Source organism: Notamacropus eugenii, chromosome 2 (genome assembly GCF_028372415.1).
Source record: "Notamacropus eugenii isolate mMacEug1 chromosome 2, mMacEug1.pri_v2, whole genome shotgun sequence".
In the NCBI taxonomy this organism is placed as follows: domain Eukaryota; kingdom Metazoa; phylum Chordata; class Mammalia; order Diprotodontia; family Macropodidae; genus Notamacropus; species Notamacropus eugenii.
The window spans coordinates 325,001,720-325,028,354 of NC_092873.1; the positions used below are offsets into that span (position 1 = coordinate 325,001,720).

General features: G+C 45.4%; 1 protein-coding gene across 3 annotated transcripts in view; it reads left to right on the forward strand.

The window, feature by feature from the left end:
* Positions 1 to 7,030: 7,030 nt before the first annotated feature.
* Positions 7,031 to 26,635, forward strand: part of BAHCC1 (BAH domain and coiled-coil containing 1) — a 158,160-nt gene continuing 138,555 nt past the window's right edge. For 2 of the 3 annotated variants that reach the window (XM_072645290.1, XM_072645293.1), the window contains exons 1-2: positions 7,031 to 7,240; positions 12,458 to 13,041. In XM_072645290.1, the coding sequence (XP_072501391.1) occupies positions 12,858 to 13,041 (184 nt within the window). In that variant the 5' untranslated portion in view covers positions 7,031 to 7,240; positions 12,458 to 12,857. Of the gene's footprint in view, positions 7,241 to 7,283; positions 13,042 to 26,635 lie in introns of those variants that run through there. The other variant, XM_072645292.1, reaches the window with a different exon arrangement.

Below are 26,635 nucleotides of genomic sequence, written 5' to 3' on the forward strand. Positions count from 1 at the left end.
GCTCTATTAGGCGCTTATTTAGTGCACTGGGTTAATTCACAATTTTGTGTAACTCACAGGACCCCCCCTCCCCCCAAACCATTCTTGGTGGTTGGTTTTGTTGGATATTATTTACTTCATGTTCTCTAATGGGATGGAACATGCTTATGTGGCCAGACACGCCCGGGGACTCCAGGAACTCTGCAGAGAATCTCAGATTCCAGTGAAAGAGTTCCAACTCTTCTAAGGACTCGATCTCTACTTCCCCTTTTTCCTCGGATTCCTCTGTAGCGTTCTGTCCCTTCACTTACCTTCATCCCCTCCTCCACCAACAAAGCCTCTGGAGTATTTCTCCTACCCCACCCCTCCAATCCCCCACCTCTGCTGGTACTTCCACTGTGGGAGGATGCTGGTGGCCTGGCACACATTCTCAAAGCGAAGCTCCACGCTAAGACGACCCAATAGTAGGGGAAGGAGAGGGAAGTGGGAGGTTATGTGTATGTTGGGAGTCCGGGGAGGGGGAGAGGTGTTGAAAGGGGTGAATGCAAACAGTAGGTGGAGAAGACTGTGCTACCCTGAGGATTTCTTAGGGGAATATATCAGTTACTGTGTCCCAGACAGAGGAGGGCATCTGTCTAACTCAACTCTGGATGGGACACCATGGGTGGGAAAGGTGTTTGTGGCTCGAGTAATGTGTGTGGCAGTATTCATGGCCTTGTGTGTACATGGAAAGGTGTGCATGATAGAGCCTGCAACACTGGGTTGTGAGGATGAATCGGTATGGTTTTGTATGTCTGTGTCTAAGTGCATGACAGTTAATGTGAAGCGTGAGGGGTTATCTGGCTCCCAGACCCATCTTCAGATCTAGAGGATGTAACAAGACCCGACCCAATAGCAGGCCAATTCTGGGGAAAGAGAAGTTTTGTTTTGTTTTGTTTTACCATGCGTCGATTTCCAATTATATCAAAGGAGGTTCGAGGACTTTAGGGCCCTCCCAAGTTTCCCCTGGCTTCTGCCACCAGGGCCTTAAGAAAAAAAAATAACTGGACATCCAGTGAGACCTGAGATATATGAAACTCTTCAGTCTGAGAGTGAGAGAGAAAAAGAAGAAAAAAAGGAGAAAGGGCCCCAATAGAAGAGGAAGATGGGATGAAGGGAAAAATGCTTTTATATAGTTGCTTATCTGGGTTTTCCGGGTTGGGGAGAATCGAACCTGCCCAGGCTTTCCTAATATCTGGAGTTGAACTGGGGAGGGGGGCTTCTGGAGTTGAACGCGGAAGGAGACTTCTAGGCGCCTGCCCTTTCATTTGTAAAAATGAAGGAGATAGCTCAGACCCAGACTCTCCAGTGTAAATATTTACCTCCCCCCAGCCTTATTATCTGCACTCTTTTCTTCCAATCCTTCCCGCCCCCCCCCCCACCTCCCCCATACACCTTTCTCTATGGAAGGCGAGAGTCTACAGCTATCAACATCGTGTTCCTGTAAAATTAAAAGCATTTGTTAGATTTGGACAGCAGAAGCCGGGGAGGGGGGAGGGGGCGTTAGGGGGGAAGGAAGAAAACAGGAAGATTATCCCGGTGCATCCAAACATATTCCTAGCCAGAGCTTTTCTGGGCTAGTCCGACCCTTGTATCTTTCTGAGAGCGGAATAAAGTGATCTTATTTTGGTAGTACAGTGTAACTGGGTAAGGCGGACCGCTTCTTCTGGGCTGGGCATCTGCCAGCAACCTCGCTGTATACAACAGGCCCTGTCTCTAGCTATTTGCTGTAACAACTGTTTTGAAACAATTTTTTTTTTAATCCCAGGGTGTTGTTGTTTTTTTTTTTAAGTGAGCAGAAGAGATGGAGGAGGAGGAGGAATCGGAGGCGGAGGAAGAAGAAAAGGAGACGGGAAGATGTAAAAGCTAGCAGCAAAGGGGAAAAAAATTAAAAGGCAGCAAGATCAGTGCAGGTTTTTTATCTTTCCCCATCCATGTCTATAAGCATTTACCTTGAAGAATGGGAAGGGAAGGAGCAAGTTTTTGTTTATTCGACATGTTTATGTGGGTGGGAAGGGGGTCTGGGGCTGGGCTAGTAGGAAAGAAAACCTAAGTTGTGTGTTTTTTTTTTAGGAGTTGGTCCTCCCCTGTCCCCAAGCAACCCTACAATAAAATTGGCTAGTACTGATCTTGCACTATATTCAAAAAGCGATCCCTTGAAATTAGGAGAGAACCCACAGAGTATTACCCGTGTGTATATCTTAGATTTTGCAGGCCTCCCTGCCCCACCCCTCATGAGGTTTTCCCATTGCCCCTCGGGTCCTCAGCCTCCTCCCCATCATCTCTTTTCCTTTGTGCTATGTTTTCATTCCTCAATCCTCCTCCCTTGGTAGTTGGGGGCATTTTCTAGACCCCTTACAGTCTTAAACCCGTGACTGGTGCACCGCTGGGTGGGGGAGGGTCCTTCAGCCACGCTCCAGGGCTCCTGGACAATTCTTTAAGCGCCCAAGCCCCTTCCCCCTAACTCCTGGGGGGCTGAGGACTCCACGAGCCCCTCCTGGCCCTTGGATGCATTGCCCTTTCCAGGACCAAGGGGAGGGTCAGTCAGGCACCGGAAAAGCGAGGGGCTCCCATCCCCTCCCCTCCCTCCAGACAAAGGGCAGCAAAGAGAGGGACCGAGGCTTGAGTCCCACTTCCGGAATCAAGCAAGGTCCAAAGTTCTTTTTCTTAAAAGATTCTGATAATTTACTGAATTTTCTTAGCAGACAACTCTAAAAACCCATTGGACTGGAAATTTTTTCCTCTACGGTTGTATTCGATGGAGTTATTTTGTATATCTTCCCCTTTTGCTCCTCTCCTTTTTAAAAATTTGGTTTAATTTTTAAAAAATCAGACAGTGTAACTTCAATGATTGGGGACAGAGGGACAGATACGCTAACAAGAGCCGACTGAGTGGGAACTTGGATAATTAGACTAGGAGAATAAGAGTAATAAAAAGAAGAGGGAAAGCAGATGTTTTAGGAAAAGGTCGAGTCCTTTCCTATCCTCAGTTCGGTGTCTCTCTTTACAAAAAAAGAGGAGGAATTTGTGTATGAAGTGCACATTGCGTAAAAGATGTTTGCTTTTAGATCTAAGCAGCACCCATTTTTCTTCTGTTTCTCAAACTACAATGGGAACCTTTGGGGTCGGATTCCTGATTTAGGTTTTCTGGTGGGGACAGGAAGGCAGAGGGAGAAAGGGGAGGTGAAAAGATCAAGGAGAAGAGGAAAGGGGGAAGGAATAAATGATACGGTTGGACTAGAGATGCAATACAGTCTCGTTAGAGGTGGTTTAGGGTCTAGGACCCCTAGACACCAAGAAATAAGTGTATTGCGTATAAAGATAATAGATAAATTTAGGGGCCGGGTCTTGGAATTTCTCTTCCTTCCTTTTCTGATTTCGTCTTTCATTGCAACAGTTTCATGGAATTGTTCTTAGCACAACTTCGTGGACAGGGATGACGAGAACCCGTTGCAAACTGGAAAATTCGGGGAGTGGGAGAGAGGATACTGGGACTGGGGTTCTCTAGCTTTGCTCGGCTGGTCTTGTGAGTCTTGGTTTTCCAAGGAGACTTGATCCAAGTATTTAATGTATTTGTTCCTATTCCTTCCAGGTTTTCTCTTGTCACTTTCTATAAAAGCACCTCTCCACGCTGCCTTGGTTAGAAGGAAGTTCCGCAGCTCTCTCCTCCCTCCTCTCTCGTTGCACCCGGGTCTGTAGCGTAAATAGACCCAGCCTAAGGGTGCAAAGCAGGCAAACGGCAGGAGGAGGAGAAGGAGGGAGGTGTCTCCAGCTTCTGATCCTTTGGTGTCGGTGAGCCGAGCTACACCAAATCTCGGCCACGGGTATGGGAATCAGGGCTCTATGAATGAACTTTTCCTTGGATATTTCCGGGAACTGAGTGTGTGAGACTATTCCCTCCCCCCACAGAAAATACACATGTATGTAGATATGAATTTCTGGATACTTCACGAAATATTGAGATTTAGGGCAAGAGAAGATTGCATTAAGACGGGGAAATTGGTTCTCCCCTCCCCTCCCCCAACGTTCAATCCTTTAGGGCATGTCTCTTTTTTTTCTTCCACTCCTCTCCTTTCGAATTTGAAATCCTCACTGTTCTTCCAGATCTCAAATTTCTGAGGCCAATTCACCTCTCCCTAAACCGCAATGTCTTCATGGGCTTGGCTTGGGTTTTCCATCTTCCTCCATTCTAGGGTCTCGGGACCGATGCACATCCCCGTTACCCGGGTTAGGCTGTGCCTAGCAGGACCTCATTCAATCATCTCCTTGCTTAATGAATAGCCTACGCTAATCGGATCTCGTGGGCGCTTTATGGGGATTTATTTATTCCGCATTTCCAATCCATCAGGCGACTTAGCACAAACACACAATAGCAAACACTACCCCCCTGTCAAAAAAACAAACAAACATATATTTAATCTGAAAGAGCCAAACTCTCCTGCCACTCGCGTCCAGAATTGCCGGTCCCGAGTCCCACAGGCTACCTGGGGTTTTACTTCCCTCTAATTTTTCCCCTTCACAGTCGCCGGAGCCGGGACTTTCTTACACGCCAGTAAAACCCTCCTGCCGTGCGGCAACCGCCCTACTCCTGGGCACTCTCTTCTTTTGCGCCGGTACGTTTGCCTCGGCCCATATCCTTCACCTCCCGGGATGAGGAGAGGGGTTGGGAGTGCCCGGTAGTCTCCTTTTGGAGTCCAGGTCTCCCGTCTCTTGCACAACCCATCCTCCCCGCTCCTGCTCTCCCTTGGGATGTTGGAGAGGACCCACTCGATTGCAGTTCCCAGTCTCCTTTCCAGTGTGTCCTACAACCCTTTCCGAAACATTCTCAGGGCTAGCAAAGGACAAGTTTCCTCCCAGTCCCCCTCCAGCGCTGTCCTCTCCACCGCTTACCTCCTCGCCCCAGGGCCAGTTCGCACACCTCGGGTTCAGCGCCCGGGGGGAGGGGGTAGACCCTGAAGCCGATCGGCTGAGATCCTCACTCACTGTTTCCCAGACTCCTTTTATCCTTCTCCTGCGAAGCCCCCACATCCCCTGGGATCCGAAGGAAGGCGGGGGGCGGGAGGGGGGGTTAAGCTGCAACCCCGCCAACCTGGGTTTCTCCTTTCCCCAGTTTTGAAACTGCACCCCTCCTCCCCGTGGAGTCCTAGTCTCACGATTGAGGGGGAGTCCCCAGAGTCCTAACCTGTACCCCAAACCCTGGGCCCTCCCACATGGCTCTTCCCCCCCCCCCCCCCCCATTTTACGCGCTTAATAAAATAAATAAATATATAGAAATCAGTTTGTGGCATTCGGCCTGCTTCCCCCTTCTCTCTCTGGATTCTCTTTGATCCGCTCGCTCTCTACTCCTCGGCTCTGGGGCCGGTGGGGGTCGACCCTCGGGGATCCTGGAAACCATCCCTAACTTATCTCCTTTTATCCAGCGGCAAGGGGCCGCCTTGAAACCGCCGGGCCAGTAATTGCTTTTTTCAGGCAGCCCAGTGCGGACTGGACAACAGCCAATCAGCGCCCTGTTTACACTTGGTGATTGACAGCAAGCTGGCACATTGCCAACCAATCCCAAGCATCCCAGAGGAGAAGGGAGGGGAGGAAAAGGAGCTAGGGACTGGGCAGGGGAGGGGGGGAGTTGGAGGAGAAATCAGGGGAAAAAAAAAGAAAACCTTGGTGCTTAACCCTTTTGTGCCCAGAGCTAATGAAAAATATAGAGACTTTCTGTTGCGTGTGTTGTCTAGCTTCTAATTAAAAACGTTTTTTTTTTCTAGAGGGGGGAGCAGAGATTCTCAAGCAGGGAGAAGAGGAAATAATCCACCTCTGGAAACTACTATTACCACTACTTCTCGAGAATCAGTAGTGAGACCTGGAACCAAATACTAAGTGCAGCGTCCCAAAAGTCTTAGTGCGTAGCATTAATTTCAGGGGTTCTATGGAAAGTTGTTTCTGGTTACGATAGGGAGTTGTTCCGCAGGACTTTCTCCTCCTTAAATGGAGGAATTTATCGGATTAAGTCCAAGGAACTGGGTATTTAGAAACACAATGCATGGTTTTTGCACATTAACAAAAGATCCTTGAAATTCTCAAAATATTGTTTAGATCTTAACTTTTTGGTTCTAGTTGAGAAAAACATAATCTTCCCTCTTGGCAATTATTTCCAGGTTTCCATTTTTTTTTTTTTATTGTCCCTTTCATTCCAAGAATTAGACGGGGGAGAGATCGGGGTGCGGGGAACAAATCCACCATCTGCCTGAAAAGGAATAAAATAACCTTATATATGATCCAGGGGGATGTAACCCTCCGGAGATGGAGGTCCTCTAGGGAAAACTGGAGAGGAATGTAAGCCACCTCGGGATAGGGTGGGATGAGGGCGGAGATGGAGTCAAGTGCCGGTCCTGCTCCTCAGTCCAGGGGTGAGCATCCCTGGGCGTGTGCCAGTACCTTCAAGATGGAGAGAGGCGGCCCTTCTGCAGTTGCTCTATTTCTTGTGTGACAGCCTAGGAAGGTAGCTGTGCTTTTAGTCCAGGCCTATCAATTCGCAGATTCACCAAAACAGCTTTACCTCCTACTCGCGGGCACACACACACACACACACACACACACACACACACACACACACTGTAAAGTTTGCATCTGCCTTAAAAGATGGTGTGGTTTCTTCTTTGAGTTTCCCATAGAACACCAGTTCAATATTTCGGCCGCCGTAAAATTGTGAAGACAAAAAAAAAAAATTCAGGGTCCCCAGCCGCCTCCACGCTCACACATTTCCACCTCCTCCCTCTCGCTACTCCACATTCTCATTCAGCCAAGTACTGATCTGCGCAGAGCAGCTGCGCAGTTGCACCGCTTGAATTAGGCGCCATTGGGCTCAGTAGTAGCCCTGCTGCTCTCTGATTGGCAGCTCCTTGGCCCGGCGCCAGCCTATTGGGAGGCCTGTTTACGCCGAGTGAGTGGCACGAGCTTATTACAGTGGAGGGCCGCACAACCAATCAGCGAAGTGGCCCATCTTGGGTGAGTGGCACGAGCTTATTAGTATGCAGGGAGAGTTGCTTTCAGGACTGAGCTGCAGGGTTTGAGAGCCGCTCTGGATGGGCTTGCTATATAGTCGTTGTGGAAGCGGCGCATTTACAGTGCGACAGTCAGCACATTGAAAATACCAATAGGAATACAAAACAAAGTCACATTTACTGATTTAATTGTATTGCATTCAATTGTATCCAGGGAACAGCCTCCAGTAAGTAATTGAAATTACTTTCATTTTTAAAATTTTTGTCTTTTTTATTATTATTATTTTTCTTTGGGAATTTAATTTTTTTAGAGGAGAAAGCTAGGGTTGTGATTTTAAAATATTTTCTTAAAAAATAATTCGTTATAATGCCGAACAGTTTTTTTGTCGAGATGGAAGAAATATATTACATAATATATGTATATATACACGTGTGTATATGTATATATGATACCATCAGCAAGAGATTTTTTTTCCTCTCAAGAATCGTATAGATTTGTTTAAAATTCCCCCCACCCTGTACTGCGTCCTTGCTTTGCTCTGAAGCGGTCGTTGGCCTCGGTGTACACCTCTAATGAAAAATAAATAATAAAGAAAAAGGACGGTTTCGTTAGGCCACCGTTGGACCAGGGATAGAAGGCCGGGCTTTTTTTTTTTTAAAACCGACAGTAAACGATCCCCAGATTCCCTGGAAATTGGTGCCCACTATTAGTTGAACGAAAAAAATGCCCTCCCTCCGCCCCAACTTCTCTCTCCCCCTACCCTCGCCGTCCCACTCCCCAGCAATCTCAGCTTTTTATGTTTTGCCGGCTACTAACTACCTCTTACTGGGGAAAAGATTCATTGTAAGACCTTTGCCTGCGAGGAAGGTGACTGTGGGGACTCTAAGCTGCGCTGTCTGGGGGAAGGGGGAGAGGGAACCACTGCTTCCCTTCCTAGCCGGTGCCTTATTTCTGAAGAAAGATTTCCTTAGGAGGAGAGAAAAGATCTATAGGAAAAATAGAAATGTAAATTTCAGCCCTTCAGTGGGAAAGAGGAAGGGGCGAGGTAATTTTTTTGGAGGGGGGAGTTAATTTTCTAATTTTTACTTTTGCTTGAGAAAGTCAGAGAAAGATGTCTTAGTCTGGGGGGCGTTGTAAGGCATGCGAGAGGGAAGGTGCCGGACTCGAGCTCTATTTGGGGGATAGAATCTGCACAGCTTTTAAATGATGTTTCTTTTTCCCCCCCTCGGGGGCTGAAACTGCAGCGGAAGCCTGGTAAGGCGAGCCCTCGGCCTGGGGATCCTGGGGAGCGAGAGGGGACTACCCGGCCTGCTGCAGGGAAGGGGGTTTCTATTTCTTGAGAAGGAAAAGAAAGGAAAGGAAAGGAGAGGGAGGGTATTCTGTCTCTGCGTTTTCCATATTCTTTTGTCTTCTCCGGAGCCCTGCGGCTCCCGGGCTCCCGAGCCCCGCGCCGAGAAGATGGGGCGGCCCTAGATAGGTTCTGGCATTTCGCTGGGAGCGGGTTCTGGAGGCTTGGGTTCCCTCGGCCTCAGGACTTAAGGGGGAGGAAGAGTATGGCTGGAGGAGACCCCGGGAACACCTCCTCTGCAGCAGGACGGTGGAAGCAGGGAAGACGGGACGGAACGTGCGCCCTCCGCGGTGGCCTAGCCTCTGCCCCCGGGCGGTCGAGCGGTAGGGCCCGTAGCGGCCTGCGGCTCCCTCGGGCCACCTCCAAGCCCAAGCCTCCGGGGCTCCGTCTCGCTGGTGCTCGGCGGCACTAAGAGCAGGCAGTTCTGGGCCCAGGGCCTAGGCGGGATGCACTCTTGGAGAGAGGGGACAGGCGAGAAGAATGGGTCTTGAGGAGCCGGGAGAAGGTGGTTTGGGGTTGGACATTTTTTAAAATTTTTTTAAATTTAAGCAACTAGGTGTGTTTATTTTAAAAATCACAAACCCGCGTTCTTAACTACAACCAGGCGCGCCTTGGCGCCTACCAGAAGGGAGCCGGGTTCTGACTCAGGGAGCAGCTCGGACCCCAGGGGCCCCTTGATGCTTCTGCGGAGCTCAGAAATAAAACAAGCCACCCTCGCTGGGCAGAGCTGCGGCAGAAGAACGGCGGCTTGAGCCGGGCTCGGCGGGCCCACGTTGGTCCCTTCTGCAGCCGCCGGGGCTTTGGGTTTTCCCCCTCTCTTAACGCACTTTTGGTGGCTTACTTAAAATATATTTTCCCATTTTACCTCCTCACAAGGACCCGGGACCAGCGTCCCTTTCCCGGAAACAGTTAGCTCCTGCTCTTTCCTTCCTATCTCTTTCATACCCTTCGGGTTTTTACACCGGTTGTCCTTTCCTTTCTCGATTGCCTCCGACCGGCTTGTCTGGAAAGCGTTCCTGGCCTTGGTTCTTAATGGAGGTGCTGCTGGCTCATTTCAGGGCTCTCAGGCACCGTCCTTCAAGTACAGACAGGAGAGGCGGCTGGGAGTCTCTGGCTGGGCGCAGCCTGAGCTGGTAGACGGGCTGCAGACGCTAGCAAGGCCGGCATGGCGTGGAGGGAGGCTTCTGTATCCGGGCGGCTGGTGGAGCCGCTTCGGCCTTGTTTGTGCGGGCCGTCCGGGGATCCGGCAGCGGCTGCTGGGGCGTCCTCCCGATCCTGCCCCGGGGGTAACCTAAGGAACTGCGGGGTGGGGGGAATCTGAGCTTTGGAGCCCTGTTAGAATCCAGGACCGCGCTACAGCGGTAGGAAAAAATAAAAATGCCTAACCAAGCCATCTTAACATAAAGGCCATTTACCCTCGATTTGCTTGAAGAAGGGGTGACGGAACGAGGAAGAAGGGATCAGCGCGGGGCTCCAGAATCCCAAGATTCTTGTACTTGTTCTCCGATTTTTCTAGTCCCTCTCCCTCTTTGTGTGGGTTATTCCGTCCCTGCCACCTCCTCCATTCCACAGTCTCGATTTTTGAAAGTAGCGATTTTGCGTTCTCTCTCGATTTCTCCCTCCTCCTCGCTCTAGGGTCTGCCCTGCGGCGGCCCTCATCCCTCCCTTCCTGCGTGGACAGTCGGCTTCTGAGTCTGCAAGGAGGCCTCCTGGCTCGGAGGTCCGCACCTCTCCATTAGGGGCTTTCCAGTGACCCTTCCCTTCTCTCCCCCCACTCTGCCCCCCTACCAGCGCCTCCGAGAACTAGGAAATATTTGTTAGATCGAGGGAGATAGCTCGTGCTCTCCACCGGGGAGGGGGAGGGGGAGGGGAGCCCCTAGCCCCTTTGTGTGAAGTTGTAAGACAAAGAGAACTCATTGTGTAGTCCCCTTGTATTTACAATGCAAAAGCTCCTCGTGTAAATATGAAAAAAGCTTATCAGCTGAGCAAATATGTATTCACTTAATACATTAAGTTTTCGGTTATAGATTAAATCAGACACAAAATTGCTTGCAAATAAGACATTGTAGAACTCGGAGCATTAAATATAGCAATTTTAAATGGTATTCATGAAATGAAAAACATCTTAATCACTTTGTTGTCACGGTGGGGTGGTAAAAAACACACATATCAGACCCATAAGGCTTTCTGTTATATTCACTATGAAGAATATTGAGTCTGTTATGGTCTCCTTTTGTTAGATGTGGTATTAAACATTAAAACAATGCAAGGAAGAAAGGAAAAATACACAAAATGAAGGAGTACTGAGAAAGAAGCCTTGGAGGCGGGAACTGAACTGCCACATATAATAAATATATAATAATACTCACATATGTACACAATATAGATTGTCTCTTCTCTTTGCCTCATCCGGGCTTCGGTAATCGATTCAGATTTTGCCTTAATGGGGAGTGACTACATTCAACTTGAAAATATGGAGGGGAGGGAGAAGATAGGAGAGGTCTGGGGTAAAAAAGGAATGGTGGTGGAGTGATTATCATACACTTCTCCTAGACTTGAAATCAGGAGCAAGTGGCAGTAGAGAGGGGCTGGTTTGGCCTGAGACCCCTCTTTTCCCAGGTGTGGAAGGGAAGATTTGCTGTTGGTCTGGCGTAGTGAGAAGTGGGCAGGAGCCAAAGGCCGGTGTGTGAGCCGCCTCCCCTGCAAAGCCAGTCGCTTACATAACTGTTTGGTCTGAGTCTGGGTGCTCAACCTTCGGAGTGGGAATCCCCAGCCGAAATGCAAAGGAAAACGGCAGGGGCCGCTGACTGAGGATTTTTCTTTCCCCTTCATCTGTCTCTGGAAGGACCAAGACATTCCAGAAAAGAGATGCAGTTTTAACCTTCTCACCCACCCCCACGCCCATTCTCACAGCTAGGGATTTTGGAAGTAGAGATTCAGTTGCTGCATGGATGCTCCTTCCTTGGAGCACCCCCTCCCCCAATCCTCTAACCTGGATTTCTGTCCCCTCGATTCTTTTGGAGGAAGAGGGAAGCGAAGCGGGGGGAGGGGGAAGGGAAAACCTTTCATTTATTTAGTAGGAAAAAAAATGAGTTAAAATCATTTGCACTCAAATACATCCCAACCTTTCACTAGATTCCTGGGTCGTGGGCCCCTAGGTGCCAGAAAGAAAGGAGGTAGTTTGAGATGGATTGATCACTGCAGTTCTCGCTAGGTAGCCAGTGGGGGTGGGGAGCAGAAAATGAATTTGGGATTTGAGGGTTTGGGGAGCTCTACAGTTCAGGTGGGGTTACCAAAGGTGAGTGTATAAAGACAAGGAGGGGAAGCAACTGAGGGTGTTCCTAGGTTCAAAAGAATGGGGTACAAATCTGTTATGGTTGGGGAGTAGGCAGATGGAAGAAAAAGAGCCAGTTTTTTTTTTTAAGCAACCTCTTGAGTTACAATCAATAAAATTACTCGCTTAATTAGCATGGTTATTCGGTTAAGAGGGATGCAGTAAAAGTGGGACCTCTGGGGGGGGGAGCTAAAAAACAAGTGTGAACAGAATTCCATTTTACTGGAGACACCTGGGGGGGAAGAAAGGGAGAGAGAGAGAGAGAGAGAGAGAAAGAGAGAGAGAGAGAGAGAGAAACAGCTTCATAGATTTGGGGTTTTATTGTCCAAGTGAGAAACATCTTGAAGAAACCCAGGCTAGAGTGAGGAAAAGGGAAAAGAAAGGAAGAGGGGCTTGGAGAGAGGGGTGACATTGTAAGATTTCATTAATTTATGGGAGTCGGTGTGTGTGTTCATTATCTCTGATCTTTGCGTGGGTGTACGTCCCTGAGTGTTTGTATGTCTGTATCTCGATGGGCCCCCGCTCTTAGTGTTTTCATGTGTCCATCCCCAGGAGTGGTTCAGTGTGTGCCTCAGTGACTTTGTGTGTACGCACCGCGCCTCTCCCCATTAACTCCTCCCTCCACTCGGGTACCTCGATGCCCTGGACATCCCGGCTGACTGTCGGGTCACTTTGAGAAAGCCCGGGTTGGGAGGGGGCGCGGGGGCTCCGCAGGGGACCCCGGAGCCGGAATCACAGTGTCTTTCTCCTTCACTCCACAGACTATGAGCCCCGATCGCAGGAACTGCACCTGGCCAGCCCGGGAGGACCCCAGTCGGCCGACCCGCTGAAGGACTGAGTCCCTCCCTCCGGACCTCTTCTTGGCTGCCTGGCCCGTTCTCGTTTACTCTCAGTTTTATTTCGTTCCGATTCTTGAAAGAAGCCCCGCTCCTCTCGCCAGGAGCAGCGCTCCCTCCCGGCCCTCGGCTGCGGATTCGGTTTCTGTTTGCTCCTCGGCTTCCTCCCCGGCGCTCCCGGCTGGCTCCCGCTCCCGCTCCCGCCGCGGAGCTCCGGGCGCCGGCGGAGCAGCCTCCGCGGCGGTGGGGGGAGGAGTAGGCGGAGCGGGGAGGGCGGCGGCGGCGGCTGGCTAGGGGCCGGAGTCGCCGCTGCCGGCTCCGCGGCATGGATGGCCGGGACTTCGCTCCGCCGGCGCATCTGCTCCCGGAGCGCGGAAGCCTGGGCCACCGCAGCGCCGCCGCCGCCGCCGCCTCGCGCCTAGCCCCGGCAGGCCCCGCCGTCCAGCACCCGGCTCACTTCCCGCCCGGCAAGTACTTCCAGTCGCCGCTGCCCATGGCCACGCACACAGGTCAGTGTCCTCGCTGCCTCCCGGCCCCGCCGCGGGCCGCGAGAGGAGGGAGGGGTCCCCCTGCCAGGTACGCCCCGGGCCGGAGGCGCCAGGGAGCTGGATCCCTGCCCCGGATTCCTGGGTCCTCTCGCCCTCTTACGCGGAGGATCTCCGAGGGATGTTGGGGGAGCGAATGAAACAGGAGGGTGTGTTTCCGGATGATCTCGTTTTGTTTTAACCTAGAAGATGGGTTTAATTTAATTTTATAATTTCCCCCTATTTCGAGGACTCCAGCTTGGGACTTGTAGAGCTAGGGGCGCAGGTCCTGGTGCCCCCGCGCTCCGCTGGCCCCGTTATCCGATCCTTCGCCCTGCCATTATCAGGGAGCATGGAGAGCCCTTCGGAGCCGGGGGACACTTGGGACGCAGGGACAGCCGCAGAAGGAGCTAAAAATAAAGATGCCCTCCTCCTCCTCCTCCTCCAAAAGAAAATAAATGCCGTGGAAACCTCTTTTCTGCATTCACGTCTCAGAGATTCCGGTGCCGGGACAAGGAGGCGCTTTCTGAAAGCTGGAACAAAACGGCTGTTCTTGGCTGGGGCGGGGAGGGGGGCAGCAGCCCCGCCGAACTCCGAGTGGCCTTTTCAGATTAGGGGCAGTTGTGTGCGCAGGGTTAGTGTTAATAGGGGCTGCTGGTGTAAGACTAGAAAATCCTGTTTCTATATAAAGCCTTGAAGTGTCAGGGTGAGAATGGGTTTGCAGGGGATGCATTAGCTTTAACAAGTGCCTCTGGTATCCTGCTAAAGACATACAAAGCGTGGCCAGCGAAAGGGCCCGGGAACGCACAGGCAACCTTTCAGAGAGAAATCTGTCAGTTAAAGGGGCTTGGGGCTGCATGGGTGGGGAGGTGGGGGCAGAGGGAGGAGAGCATGACCCTCGCATCTCGGGATCTGCGGGGTCATTGTGGCCCCAAGACAGCTGGGGGAGTGTGCTTCCTGAGGACCTCTGCATTTACTATTTTGGCAGCGTGTTGTGAATTTGTTAGAAAGGGAGAAAATACATCTCTCCACTGGTTTTGGCTTTTGCTGTAAAGCTGGGTGTTGGTCCCTTGAGGATATTAAGGGGAAGAAGGCTGAAGATTGAGGGAGAAACTTGAAAAGTTTGAAAAAATATCAGGCTTGATTGGAGGAGTCTTGTGGAGTTTCCCCATTCTCCTTCATTTACATTTGTGTGTGGCCTGGTGACTATTTTATTCCCGTCTGTAGGAAAATAATCTCTAGACCAGTGAAGTTGGAGATTCCTTTCTCTCCCCATGACTTAAGTTTAATTTTTTTTAGAGGTAGAAAAAAGTGGTGGGAAAGTTTTGCTGTGGAGTTGTTATTATCTAACTATATATGTCGGAGACAGGGAATTAGATTACTGTGTCACCTCTTGTTGGGAAGAGATGCCTGTGGATCTGTAATCAGGTGGTTTGGCTCTTGGATCATGCAGGTTGGCTGGGCTTTGTTTACAATTTGCTCTAAACATGACTCTTTTTTTTGCAGTTTTAAAAATTCAGCAGTAACAGTTATTATTGCTAGCTTGATGAACTGTGAATACTAATAAAATTATATCTGCTTTAATGGGATTACAATTAGTATGTGGATTAAAAAGGATAGCGCAGACAAGGCTGGAAGGAAAGTTGTCAGTTGGGAGTGCACTCCAAAAGAAGACTATAAATTTCCTAAAAAGAAAAACATACACACAAAATTGCATAATTACTAATGGGCTTTTAGCATTTATAACGTGGTGAGATCCCCAAAAGTGCCACTAACAAACGCAGTGATCTTGACACTTTCAAACATGCTGTTTTATATAATTACAACCTATATATGCAGCCTTTTTCCATTCAAGTGTTTCCCGATTCAAATTTGACCTCTTTTCTTTGATTTTTTTTCCTTTTTGGCTTTTCCCTCTTTTTTCCCCGTCCTTTATACGTAAAACTGAGGAAGAGGAGAAAAATTGGTTGTGTAATTCTGGATTTTGTATTTCTTCCTCCATCTCTATTTTATTAAATGTCTCTCTCCCTACTATCTTAATTCAAGATATTCCTTAGGGGATCCTTTGGATGTGGTCAGCTCACCGAAAGCAGAAGAACTTTGATCTCCCAGCCTCTAAATCTTTTCTGAACAACCTAAAGTTCCCTCTGGGCAGAGGCCCCTCAAGCCCTAGGTCTCTAGGCCTGAAGGATATGCCTCCCCAAACACTCTAGGTGACTAGAATTCCTCCCCAAACATTCCAGTGCTCTTTAGCCGGGGCAGGTAAAATTGAATCAGAAATGAGTGTTAAATAAATTATGGTTGGGATCTTGACACTGAGTATTTAATTATAATACAGAGACAGGCTGGGGACTGACCACAAACCTAACAGCCTTCCCCTACAGATGAAGCTATGTGGGGATGGTGCCAATTTTTGAATGAGATCAGGTAATTAATGCCTCCCCAACTCCCTCTCACCTCTCATTCCCCTTCATATTCAATATCTCACAGCTTCCATTGGGCCTATGCTCAGCTTGAAACTTATTTTTTTGGTCATTCAGGGCTGTAGGAAAATCTCCCAGGAATATGAGAGCCAAAGGGGTAGAATGGGATAGATATCAGACTGCACTCTAGGTAACTATACATCCCAGTGTACTAAATGTTTACCATTTGATAATTTCAAGTCCTTATTTTGAATATAGGCAGCCAAAGGATATTAAGAATGGGACAAGTCTAGGCCCTGAACTCCCCTAGCTATTTTGCTTCCTTTACCCCACACATGCAACCTTCTCTGCCCCCTCCCCCAACAAAAATCCCCCCCCCCCATACATCTGGTTCCAATGGAGCCAACCCAGGGGGTTTCCTCAGGGATAAGTTGAAGCTTCAGAAAAGACCGAGAACTCATTTGATCTGAACTCTGTCCTGACCCTCCCTGCTCACCCAGTCATTCTTTCCCCCACTGACCCAAAGGAAGGTTTCAGAGGGACAAAAACAACTAGAAGATGTTTAGCTATTTAGAACTTTTGTGACAGGAGACTTTGTCTGGTAAATGTGGAAGCTGCAAACTGACCAGTATACACAATTCCATCTGAAAGTGGTTCAAAGACCATTTTTTGTTGACATAGGGGATAGTATTAGACAAAAGTGAAAGCACACCAGGTAGATGAACTTTTAAAAAATCTAGTCACATCATATTTGGGGGAAAAAAATAAAGCCAATGAATCAATGTAAATTGCCTTGAACTACATCTAAACAATGGAAACAAGGTTGTCTTTTTTTTTTTTTTAAAGAAAAAGGCATTTTCTAAAAAAAAAAAAAAACCACCACTCACCTTAATGGTAACATACTTCTATAACATTTTAAATGCATTCTCTCATTTGATATTCACTACAACCTTTATAAATCAGGCAAGCTTACAAATGCTTACACTTTACTTCATTTTGAATGAAGAAGCTGAAGGCCAAATAGGGAGCCTTAGGTCAAGCCAAAATAAGTAAGTAGCAGACCTGGGATAGAGGTGTTCTAACTCTTAGTCTCCCATGTTCTTTACACCATGCTATCATGGTCTCCAAAAAACTAACTTTGTTGAATTTTTCTCTTTTTAGTTGATTGTTTGGATATTATAATAGATCTGTTCTTAGGTCATAGTCTGAATCCTTCCACCAAGTATGAATGCCTGATAAATGAGAACAGGGCAAATTATACTTCCCCCCACCCCCCATTTGTCCAACTTTAAGATGGGCATTAAGATCTATTTGAGGGAGATGGATTCTACTGATCCTTTACGAGAGCTGCTTTTTCACAGCTGCCCATTATGTCCAGTTCAGTCCAGTTAGATTCCATTGGCAATAGATTGGGTTCTTATTCTCTCTGCTGTGGAATTCTCTTACTATGAATTTCTCTCCTTAAGGAGAGAGAGCTGGTCTCTCCTCTTTTGCATAGTGTTGTGTTTTTGGGTTGTTTTTTTTTTTTAAATCAGCTGCAGGAGACTTTGATGGGGAAGTCAGGCTCAGAATGCTTTTCCAATTGTTTTTTCTTAAAATGAAAGTGCTGATAGTTTTATAATTGAGCTGTAGGATTTTATGGTAAAGTGCTGTTATAGTAACCTTGTCACAAAAAGGTGCAATTAAAATGTTTGGTATCATTATTTTTAGTGCAGTGTTAGAATTTGTCTCTAATACAGATGGTCCAGAGTCAAAGCTGTGAAAGCTAGGGGGGTGGGGGGTGGGGGAAGAAAGAGAATCAACAATGAAGCAAGATTTTTCATCAGCCCACTCTGCCTCAAGCAATTGGGATTTCCACATCATGCTGGATATTTAGTCAGGGGAGATAGGCATATCTTGGGGAAAACTCCAAATATAAACATATATATTTACATATACATGTATATGGATTCCTTTACGATGGTGTTTTTTTATCTTTTCGGTCTTCCTTTCTGTCTTACTTTTTCTTCTCTTTCCTTCTTGGTGCTAAGACAAATCGGAAAAACCAAGCAATTGATTATTTACATAATTCCCCTGGAATTGAGGCCTAGGTTTTTTGGTTAGGAGCAGAAAGTGGGGAGTTGGTAAGGGTCTCAGAGGTCACCTAGTGTAACTAGTCAACACTTGAATGCTATCTACACTCTGGGGTGAGGAGTTAATCTCCACTTTGATTTCTATGTACAGATATACAGATGACTTTCTGATTCCTCCTCTTCCTCTCTCTTCCCTCCCCCTATCCTCCAATTCCTTTTCTATCTCATTTCCTTTGGGTATAAATGACAATGGACAGGGAAGCCTGAAGCTTCCGAAGCTTGGGAGGGGGCTGGTGTCAGTGATTGGATCTCCCAGCAAAAGTCAAAACACAGCATTCCCTTCCTCTTCCCCTCCCCCCCCCCCCAGCTTATTTTTGGGGTAAACCAGGGTGGAGAGATCTCTGAATGGTGAGAGAAATGGAAACTTCTCAAGTGCTAATAGAGCTTTCAGTAGATTGCAGTTCTCATAAAATTCTGTAAGAAAGATCATTTCCTGGTGTGAAAAGACCCTCATAAAGGCCCGCCCCTCTCTTCTTATGTGTTTTTTTAAAGGAAAAAAAATACATTTTAGTAAATACCTCATTAACTCTCTGACACAGAGGAGTGTTTCTGCAACAGTTACCAACATTAAATAGGTGTGAAAAGAGTTACTTTTCAAAGGCTGCTTTCCCAAAGAATCCAACCATCTTTCTTTCTCAATGACAAGGAGCAAGAGACATCAAAGCAAATGCGGGGAAAACAGGCAGGAACTGCCAGCCAGGAGCTTGGTGCCCTGAACTGCCAGGCAGAACATTGTTATGCAAGGCTTCGGTGGGTGTTCTCTCTCCCTCTGAAATCAAAGCTCATTTTTGGAATGTGGTTTTTACCAGTGGGGATCGCACTGCCATCATATCTAATTATTTCTATAAGGAGATGCCGAATTTTTCTATAGGAATATCCAGGTCACGTGAATAATAAGGCAAATTAGGGAGAGAGGCTGAGAGAATCGCTGAGCAAATAGCACATCTCCCCTGGAAAAAAAAAGGTACACCAGTTATTCTTAGAAATCTCCTTCATCTTGCTGCGAGACAGGGGACAACACAGCCAGCATAGGCAGGATGAAATGCATAGGAGGCTGTTAGAATAACATGTATTAAGCTAAAAATACCCCTCAGAAACACACATAAAAAAGCCAAATCCAACAACAGAATGAGCTAAAAATATTCCAGGCTTTGGCAAAGAGCACAGAGTTAAATAAATTAAGGAGTTAAAGAACCATTCATGGGAGTAAGTTGACTTTCTCTCTTACTGGAACTTGGTTCAAGCTAATAAAAATAATAATTTACTAGCCACCGAGCTTTTCATGAGTTTAAATTTAATTGGTGGGGTTTCTGGAGTTTGTCATTTCTTAGAGATTAGTAGGTTTGTACTGGATGTTGGGGGTGGAACCAGAACACCACTTTGGGCCTGATTGAGAATCAGGATCCATTGTTAGTGGCTTCCTTGGAACCCAGGACATTAGATTTTTTCCCCTCACCCCTCAGTTTTGTGGGTCCCTGAGATGAAAGGGGTAGCGGGGCTGGCCATAGAGGAAGAAGCAGCTTGAAGGTCAATCTTAGCTCTGGGGGAGAGAAGAAAGAAAAAGAAAAAATAAAAAGTGAAATGATTATTTTAATTTGATAAATGATGGTGCACCTTTAAGAGTGTTTTAACAAGTAAGATACACTTCAGCAAGTTGATAGCATGTATACTGTCAACTAACATGTCACTGGAGCAGGCTGTAAACATAAATAATGGGAATGTTCAGTGCTTTGGATTATCCTTTCCCTGAAACCCCAGCATTTAATAGCTCTTTGCCCCTTTTGAGCTGGCTGTGCCAATGGGGCCAATGGGGCCACTTCCCGGAACTCATCACTCTTCTTCCTGCTCCTCTTCCATCTTTGACCCTCCCCCAACCTCATACATACACTTTGGGAAGGGTTACAGTGATAGTGGTGGTAGAGGAAATGTTACCTTTTCTCAATCGTAGTAGTTTATAGAACGTGATAGAAATGTGATGTTGAAAGGAGTTTGGTGATAATGTTGGTCTGTTTGGGAGGAATTCTCTGGGGTAGCATCTCCAAATGACCCAACCAAAATAAAAGACATTGGTATGTGTGCCTAAAATAAATACCCAACATCACTCACTTAAGCTCTCTTCCCAAGCTCTAGGATCTCACGATTGGTTGGTGTGTGTTTTGGTCAGGCAAGGACACATTTTTTAAAAATTTATTTTGTCAGGGAGAAGTCCTCAGCTAATATTCTCAGCCAGTTCTCAAGGATTCTTAATTGCTCAGAGATCCTTAGACCCAAAGAGGCCTGCTCTGGATAATCCTGGTGGATTTCTGCTTTGGATTCTCTTCATCTTGGTGTCTGTCCTACTCAACAGCCTTCCAGAAAAACCACTAAAGTTTCTGGGAATCTCAACAAAACTACAGTTCCCAGAATGCCTGTGCTTGATGGTCCTGATGGGGATGGGGGGAAGTTCATATTCCTTGGATTAGAAATGCCTGAGGTCTAGTTAAAGAGCTCAGCCAGTGCCATCAGGAAAACCTCTTTGCTTTAAGCAAGGTGGTAGTGATTGATTAGTCTCAAGATTCTAGGATTCTTTCTATACCATCCTTTCTTGTGCTAGCTGGACATTTTGACTCCAGAGCCACTAATAACAATTTCAGTACCATATATTAATAGAAGCTACCATTAAATACAAAATACTCCTTCCATCTCAGTATTCTAAATAGTGATTTGGATACAGGCCCTTTCATACTCTGTATTTCTGTCCCTCTAAAGTGCAGCTACAAAATAGCAAGTATATATTATGTATATTTATTACATATATATCTTAACACATATTATGTATATTACATATACATACACACATTTATATATATTATATATATATATATAAAACACATCCCCCAGTACTTACATATCCAAATGTTGTGTTGTATTCTTCAAAGCAGTTTCCTTGGGAGGCTAGACATATCCCAAAGATGATGACTTTTGCTCAAATATTCATTGAATTCCTTTTTGGGAATTTCCTTTTAAGCCACTTGATAAGTCACCTTAGAAAAACAGCTTCATTGCTTTATAGTCACATCTCATTTCTGACTCAAAATGATATCACTCCATTTTGATAACTCCACTTAATTCACCAGACTTGGCTCCCTATGATTTCTGGCTGTTTCCAAAAATCAAATCTACCCTCAGCGGATTAAGAATTTCCACCACAGAGGATATTCAAAAGAATGTACCCTGGGCTCTGAAGGCATTTCCCATGGAGAAGTTCCAGATGGGTTCTGAACAGTGGCAGCATCAGTGGAATAAGTATCTAAGGTGACTACTTTGAAGGAAATAGTTCTCAGGTGGAGAACTAAGGTGTATGATTAAAAAAAAAAAGTCTCATGGTGACCACATTGTAGAAAAGCTTGAACATGGGGAGGAATCAGCCTTTCCAAACAGATGTGGTATTTACCCTAGAACCCCATGTATCAAAGGAACATTCCCCCCCCCAGACTTCCCTCACCACCATTAGCATCTCTGAACCTCAAAAACACAACTGGAATAAAATGTGTAGAAATAAAAAGAAAGCCTGGAGCTCAGCTTCTGAAAAGTTCCTGCAGGAGGGGTCTGCTTGCATGCTCACGACTTCATGCTTAGCTCAAACTTTCTGCCACTCTGACATTTTTATGAGATAATATACCGTTTAGATCATGCAAGAATATTTGTCAATGCATGGGGCCCCTTTCTTTGTTGTAATATGGAATAATATTTTCTAGCTTCCATTGCCCTGTTGCAAGTAAGCTGCTCTGGAAATTTAATGCTTAAGGAGCTGATTGGAGCTGATCAGCCTGTACATCTCATTGGTGGCATGAGATTGTTCAGGACCCCTGTCCCTCAGTTATTATGGTAAATGCTGTACTTCAATCAAGCTCCTGGCCTATGAGACATTAGCCTTTAGTGTCCAAGTTGTGATGTGGACTTGCATCAGCTGGCTATTGCTGCAGCTGTCCTGATGGATTAAATTCCAGATTGGGATCAGCCAGGAAGTATTTTTCATTCTGGCCTGGGGAGTGCGGGAGGAGATAGACAGGTGGGTTGTTTCCTCCCTGCTTCCCCTCCCCCCTTAGTCTTTCTGCCTATTTAATAAAGAGTCTATACTGTTTTCTTTATATTCTTGAGACTACATAAGCAACCCATTTCATTTAACCTTGGAGGGGAAGAGGGGGGATGCAGGGGAGGTAGAGGATCAAGAGGCATGCAGTTAATTTGATTCATTCTTGAGCACTGATTGCATTTTATTTCCAGCACTACACTATGCAAAATGTCAGCCAGTCAATAAAGGTCAATCAAACCAATCAATAAACATTTGTTAAGCACCTACCTACTATGTGCTTGACATTGTGCTAAGTCCTAGAGATACAAAGAGGCAAAAGACTGTCCCCAGTCTTCAGGAACTCTTAGGGGTGACTACACGAAAACAACAATCTTCAAACAAGATATCTAAAGGGTAAATCGAAGACAATCCATAGGAGGAAATTAGAATTAAGGGACATCAGGAAAAGGCTTCCTGGAGAAGATAAGATTTTGACTAGAACTTGAAGGAAGCCAGGAGGTAGAAATGAGTGGTTGTAGAGTATTGCAGGCATGGGAGACAGCCAATGAAAATGCCTGAAACTAGGAGACACAGTGTCTTGTTTGACCCTCTGCAGGGAATCCAGGGTCACAGTGTAAGAAGCCTCTAAAGGTTGTTGGGGGTGGGGGAGGGGAGTGTGACAGGTTGTAAATGGTTTTGAATGCCAAATAAAAAAGCTATATTTTATCCTGGAGGTGATATGAAGTCATTGGAGTTTATTGAAGGGGGGCAATGAGGAAAGAGAACCCGCTTTTGTCCTAGCACCCATCCTAAGTTGTTTTTATGGTTAATTAAATTGTCATATGTCTGCATCTTAGCCTTCCAAGTAGAATGTAAACTTTTCTAGAGCAGGCACCCATATCCCCTCGACTTGTCAGCAGCCAGCCCAGTGCCTCAAGAACAGTTGGCTTCCAATACATGTTTGTTGAAGGAATTAACACATGTAGAAGCTAAATAGAAGGACCTCATTGGACTGGGAAGATAAAAGATTAGAAAGATTGGGGATGGGAAGGGTTAGGAGGAAGCAATGAATGGAGGCCTGGCCAAAGAACTTAAATTTGATCCTGCACGCAAAGAGAGCCATACTAGGTCAGTTTAGGCAGAGAATGTGCTAATAATGAAAGCAGGATTTGAGTATGATTGTTTAAGCATCCTTCTCCAGAATCAGTTGTAGCAAAGAGGTACCAGAATCAGAGGAAATCAGCTAGAGGGCTGTCTAAGTGATCTGCTCATGAGATGATGAAGACCTAGAATATAGTAGTGGTAGTGGAATGTCAAGAAACTCAATGAGCCAAGAGGTTGGATTTGGAAGCGGAGAGAAAGGAACTGAAAATAAGGGCAAGACAGTACTATTTACAGAAATGGAGACCTTGTTGAGGTAAGGAGACAATGAATTCAGCTTTCAATATAAATCAATACCTTTTACTTGATGATCTGTAAATACCCAAATACGTGCCCATATGAAAAAGTATAGACATGTAAAATAACACCCCTACTGGTTTACTTTTGTATGGATTATGCTTTGACCATGCATGTGTAAAAATAACACATGCATGCAACATGCACACAGGAGCACATCCTATGTACATGGTGTACTATATTTTTATGTGCATTTAGGTATATAGGCAGGTATGCATGAGCTTTGGATTGTTTCCTAGTAATTGGGATGAATTTTGTTGATCCGTACTATATTGAACTAGTGCAAAATTCGACTGGTCCAGTGATTCAGATTTGGAGGTTAAAATGGAACAGGCCACTTGTGGACCATAAAGTGCAATAAAGAAAAACTTTACTAATAATAGGAAATTAAAAGAATACAGCTTCTAAAAAAGGATTTATTCTCCTGTCACCATAGCAATGAGTCAAGCTAAGTCATGAACTCAGGTATATCCTCCCAATTCCCACTTGTCTGAGTCATTTTATACTTCAGGTGGCAAGTAAGCCAAATGGACTCCCTTTCTCCTTAAACCAACAATCCAGTATGTACTGGCCTCACAGGTTACTTGGCAGGGCTGCCAAAGAAAGGCAGAGAGGAAGAAGTAGACATGGAAGGATAAAGAAGAAAAAGCTCTGGCCACACCAGCTTCTTCCCCAGGGCCCATCACCCATCTCCCCAGTCTAGCAAATGTCAAAATATCACCTTCCTTTTATTTCCATTGCCTTATCTTCTCAGACTGTGAAAAGAAAAAGTTTTACTGATACTTTCGATTTTTACACTACATTTTTAGATATACCCCTCCTCTTTCTCCCCCTCCTAATTAAACCTTCCATTATATCAAAGAAAAACCGTTAAGCACCAACAATGGGTACAGAGACCATTTCTGACAGTATATTCAACATTCTTCCCTTGTAGTCCCCTACCTCTCTGACAAAACAATTGTAATCACCTTCTAACTGTTCTCTGCATGTTAGTCTTTTTTCCTCTGCTCTCTCTAATCCTCCCAATATGCTGCCACCACTTTAATTTTCCTTTAGTACTGCTCCACTTTTATCATTCTACTCCTTAGAACTCTCCAACTCATTTTGCTCCAAGCCCCTCCCCTCCCAGTTGCCCAGTAGATAATATTTAAATTCATTAACCTGGAATTCAAGGCTATCTAAACTATCTAATATAATGACCTCCCACCATTCCTCTGCTGAACTCTGTGCTCTAACCAAACTGATATGCTCATAGTTCCCTGAAACACAATCTCTCTACAGGTTCCTTCCAGGAGTAAAATTCAGTGACATTTTCATCTTCTCTGCCTCCTGTGCTTTTGCTTAACATCTTCCTCCTATCTGGAATGTCTTATCTTTTTCTTCTCCTGTGAAAATCCTACCCAGTGGGGGCATTCAACTGAGACTATGATGTTTCAAAACAGTTTATCAATAAAAACTGAAAAAGCAATTGCTACCATTTGAGGCCCAACCTAAGTCCCTCTTAAAGTCCTTCTTGGATGGATTGGTTGTGGAATCACTAGTTGCTTTATGAGAAAGGTCACAGCCAGTCACCTATCATCAGCTGCTGACTCTTCCTCACTGCTGAAACCAAAGTCTAATCATTTTCTTCTCTCTAAGGATGGCACTTATAAGTTTCTTCTTGAGATGTCTTCTCCGCAGAATAGGAGTTAAACATTCCTCTCAACTCTCTCTTCAGACTCTTTCTCCATGATGATTAACTCACTTCATCCTTGAAGAAAGGACCTTCTCCCCGTGCCTCATTCAGAGACTCTAGACTATGACAGTTAACTGTTTCTGCATGACAGTTAAACTACCCAATATTATATTTTCTCTTAAAGACATAAGAACAGTATCTGTATTTTCTATGGGGAAGGCCATTTAAACTAAGGTTACCTTCCCCCCATGCCCAGAATGTTTTGGTTTCTTAAAAATCATTGGATTCAATCAGATCAACATTTATATCATGTATAATAAGCACATAATAGTGAAATCATTACTAAGATATACATATTATACATAATATATGCATACGGTATGGCACATGTACATATTTCGACAGTACAGGCAAGAAGAAAAATGCAGCAGTAGCAATAATAAGCACATGGAATAATACATGCATAATACTACCTGTATTGATGTAACAAAGAATAGAAATAACTCATTGAGTAGTGAAATAGGCAATCCACACAAAATATGTGATAATATAGGCTGCAATAACAAAGTAGCATTAGATATACTTCATCTTTGTGGCATCTTATGTATAATATGAGGGGCGTGGCCAGGTGACCTCTAAGGTTTCTTCCAGGTCTGTGGTACTATAGGTATTCTGTTCTATAATCACTAGGTTGTATAGACATTTCCATATGTGTGTACACATACACACACACACACACACATACACACATTTACTCCTTTTTTTCAAACTCTCTGTTCTCATAGGCTTCAATAACATTAAAGATGATTTACAATTTATTAACTTTACAATTTATTACAATTTATTAACAAAGTAAAAAAATGCAAAGACATTTAAATATTTTAACTGTGTGTGTGTGTGTGTGTGTATATATATATATAACAGCTCTGACATGAGAAAGATCACAGCCTTTATTATTGGTAGCTGCTAACTCCTTCGCAGACACTGAAACGATAGTTCAAGAATTTAGCTTTCACAGGTTGATAAATTCTCTTAAGGATTCTCTTCCAGATATCCTCTCCACATCATATCTTCTCCATAGCCCAAGTTAAACTTGGTTCTCTAAAAATCTCTCTTCAGATTCTCTCAGTGTCTTAGGCTTTCTACTGGTGCCTTAGACCATCTTTCTTGAGCCACAATAATTAACTCCTTCCGGAATGACAGTTAAACTTTCTCTCCCCTCAGAGTCTACTCCCTTTTAAAGAAAAAATTACAGTATCCATAGTTTCTGTGGGAGGCAGTTGAAACTGAGGACTTATTTCTCCCTGTGAGTGGTAATTTTTTCAGTCCCTGAAAAATCATTTTGGGGGTATGTCAAGTCCATAGTAATAGTATATCCCCAAATATGACAGTACTTTTGCTTGTGTGCAAAGGGGGAAGGGGAAAGCATTGCAACATTAGCAGAAATAACATAATAAATATGTAATAACAATATATGTATAATAGCATATGGGAATCAAAAAACAAGTATCAATAAAACAGAAACAATAACCCATTGCATGATGAAACATGTAATTTATACAATATGCATAAGGACATACGTTGCAGTTACATAGCAACAAATAGAATTCATCAGGAACTACATCTGGCTATGCGAGTAATCACCATTTCTCCTCCAACACTGTAAATTAGTTTAGTCAGAGGTCAGATGGTTCTAGTTTTGTTTTTATTTTTTAATCTACTTACCATTTTGTATATGTATACCTGAACTTGTTCATGTTATGGGCTGACTATCATCTCTAAGTTTTATAGACTGTCTTTTTTCCCCAAAGGTCTCTGTTGGTGAGGTTCTAAGCAG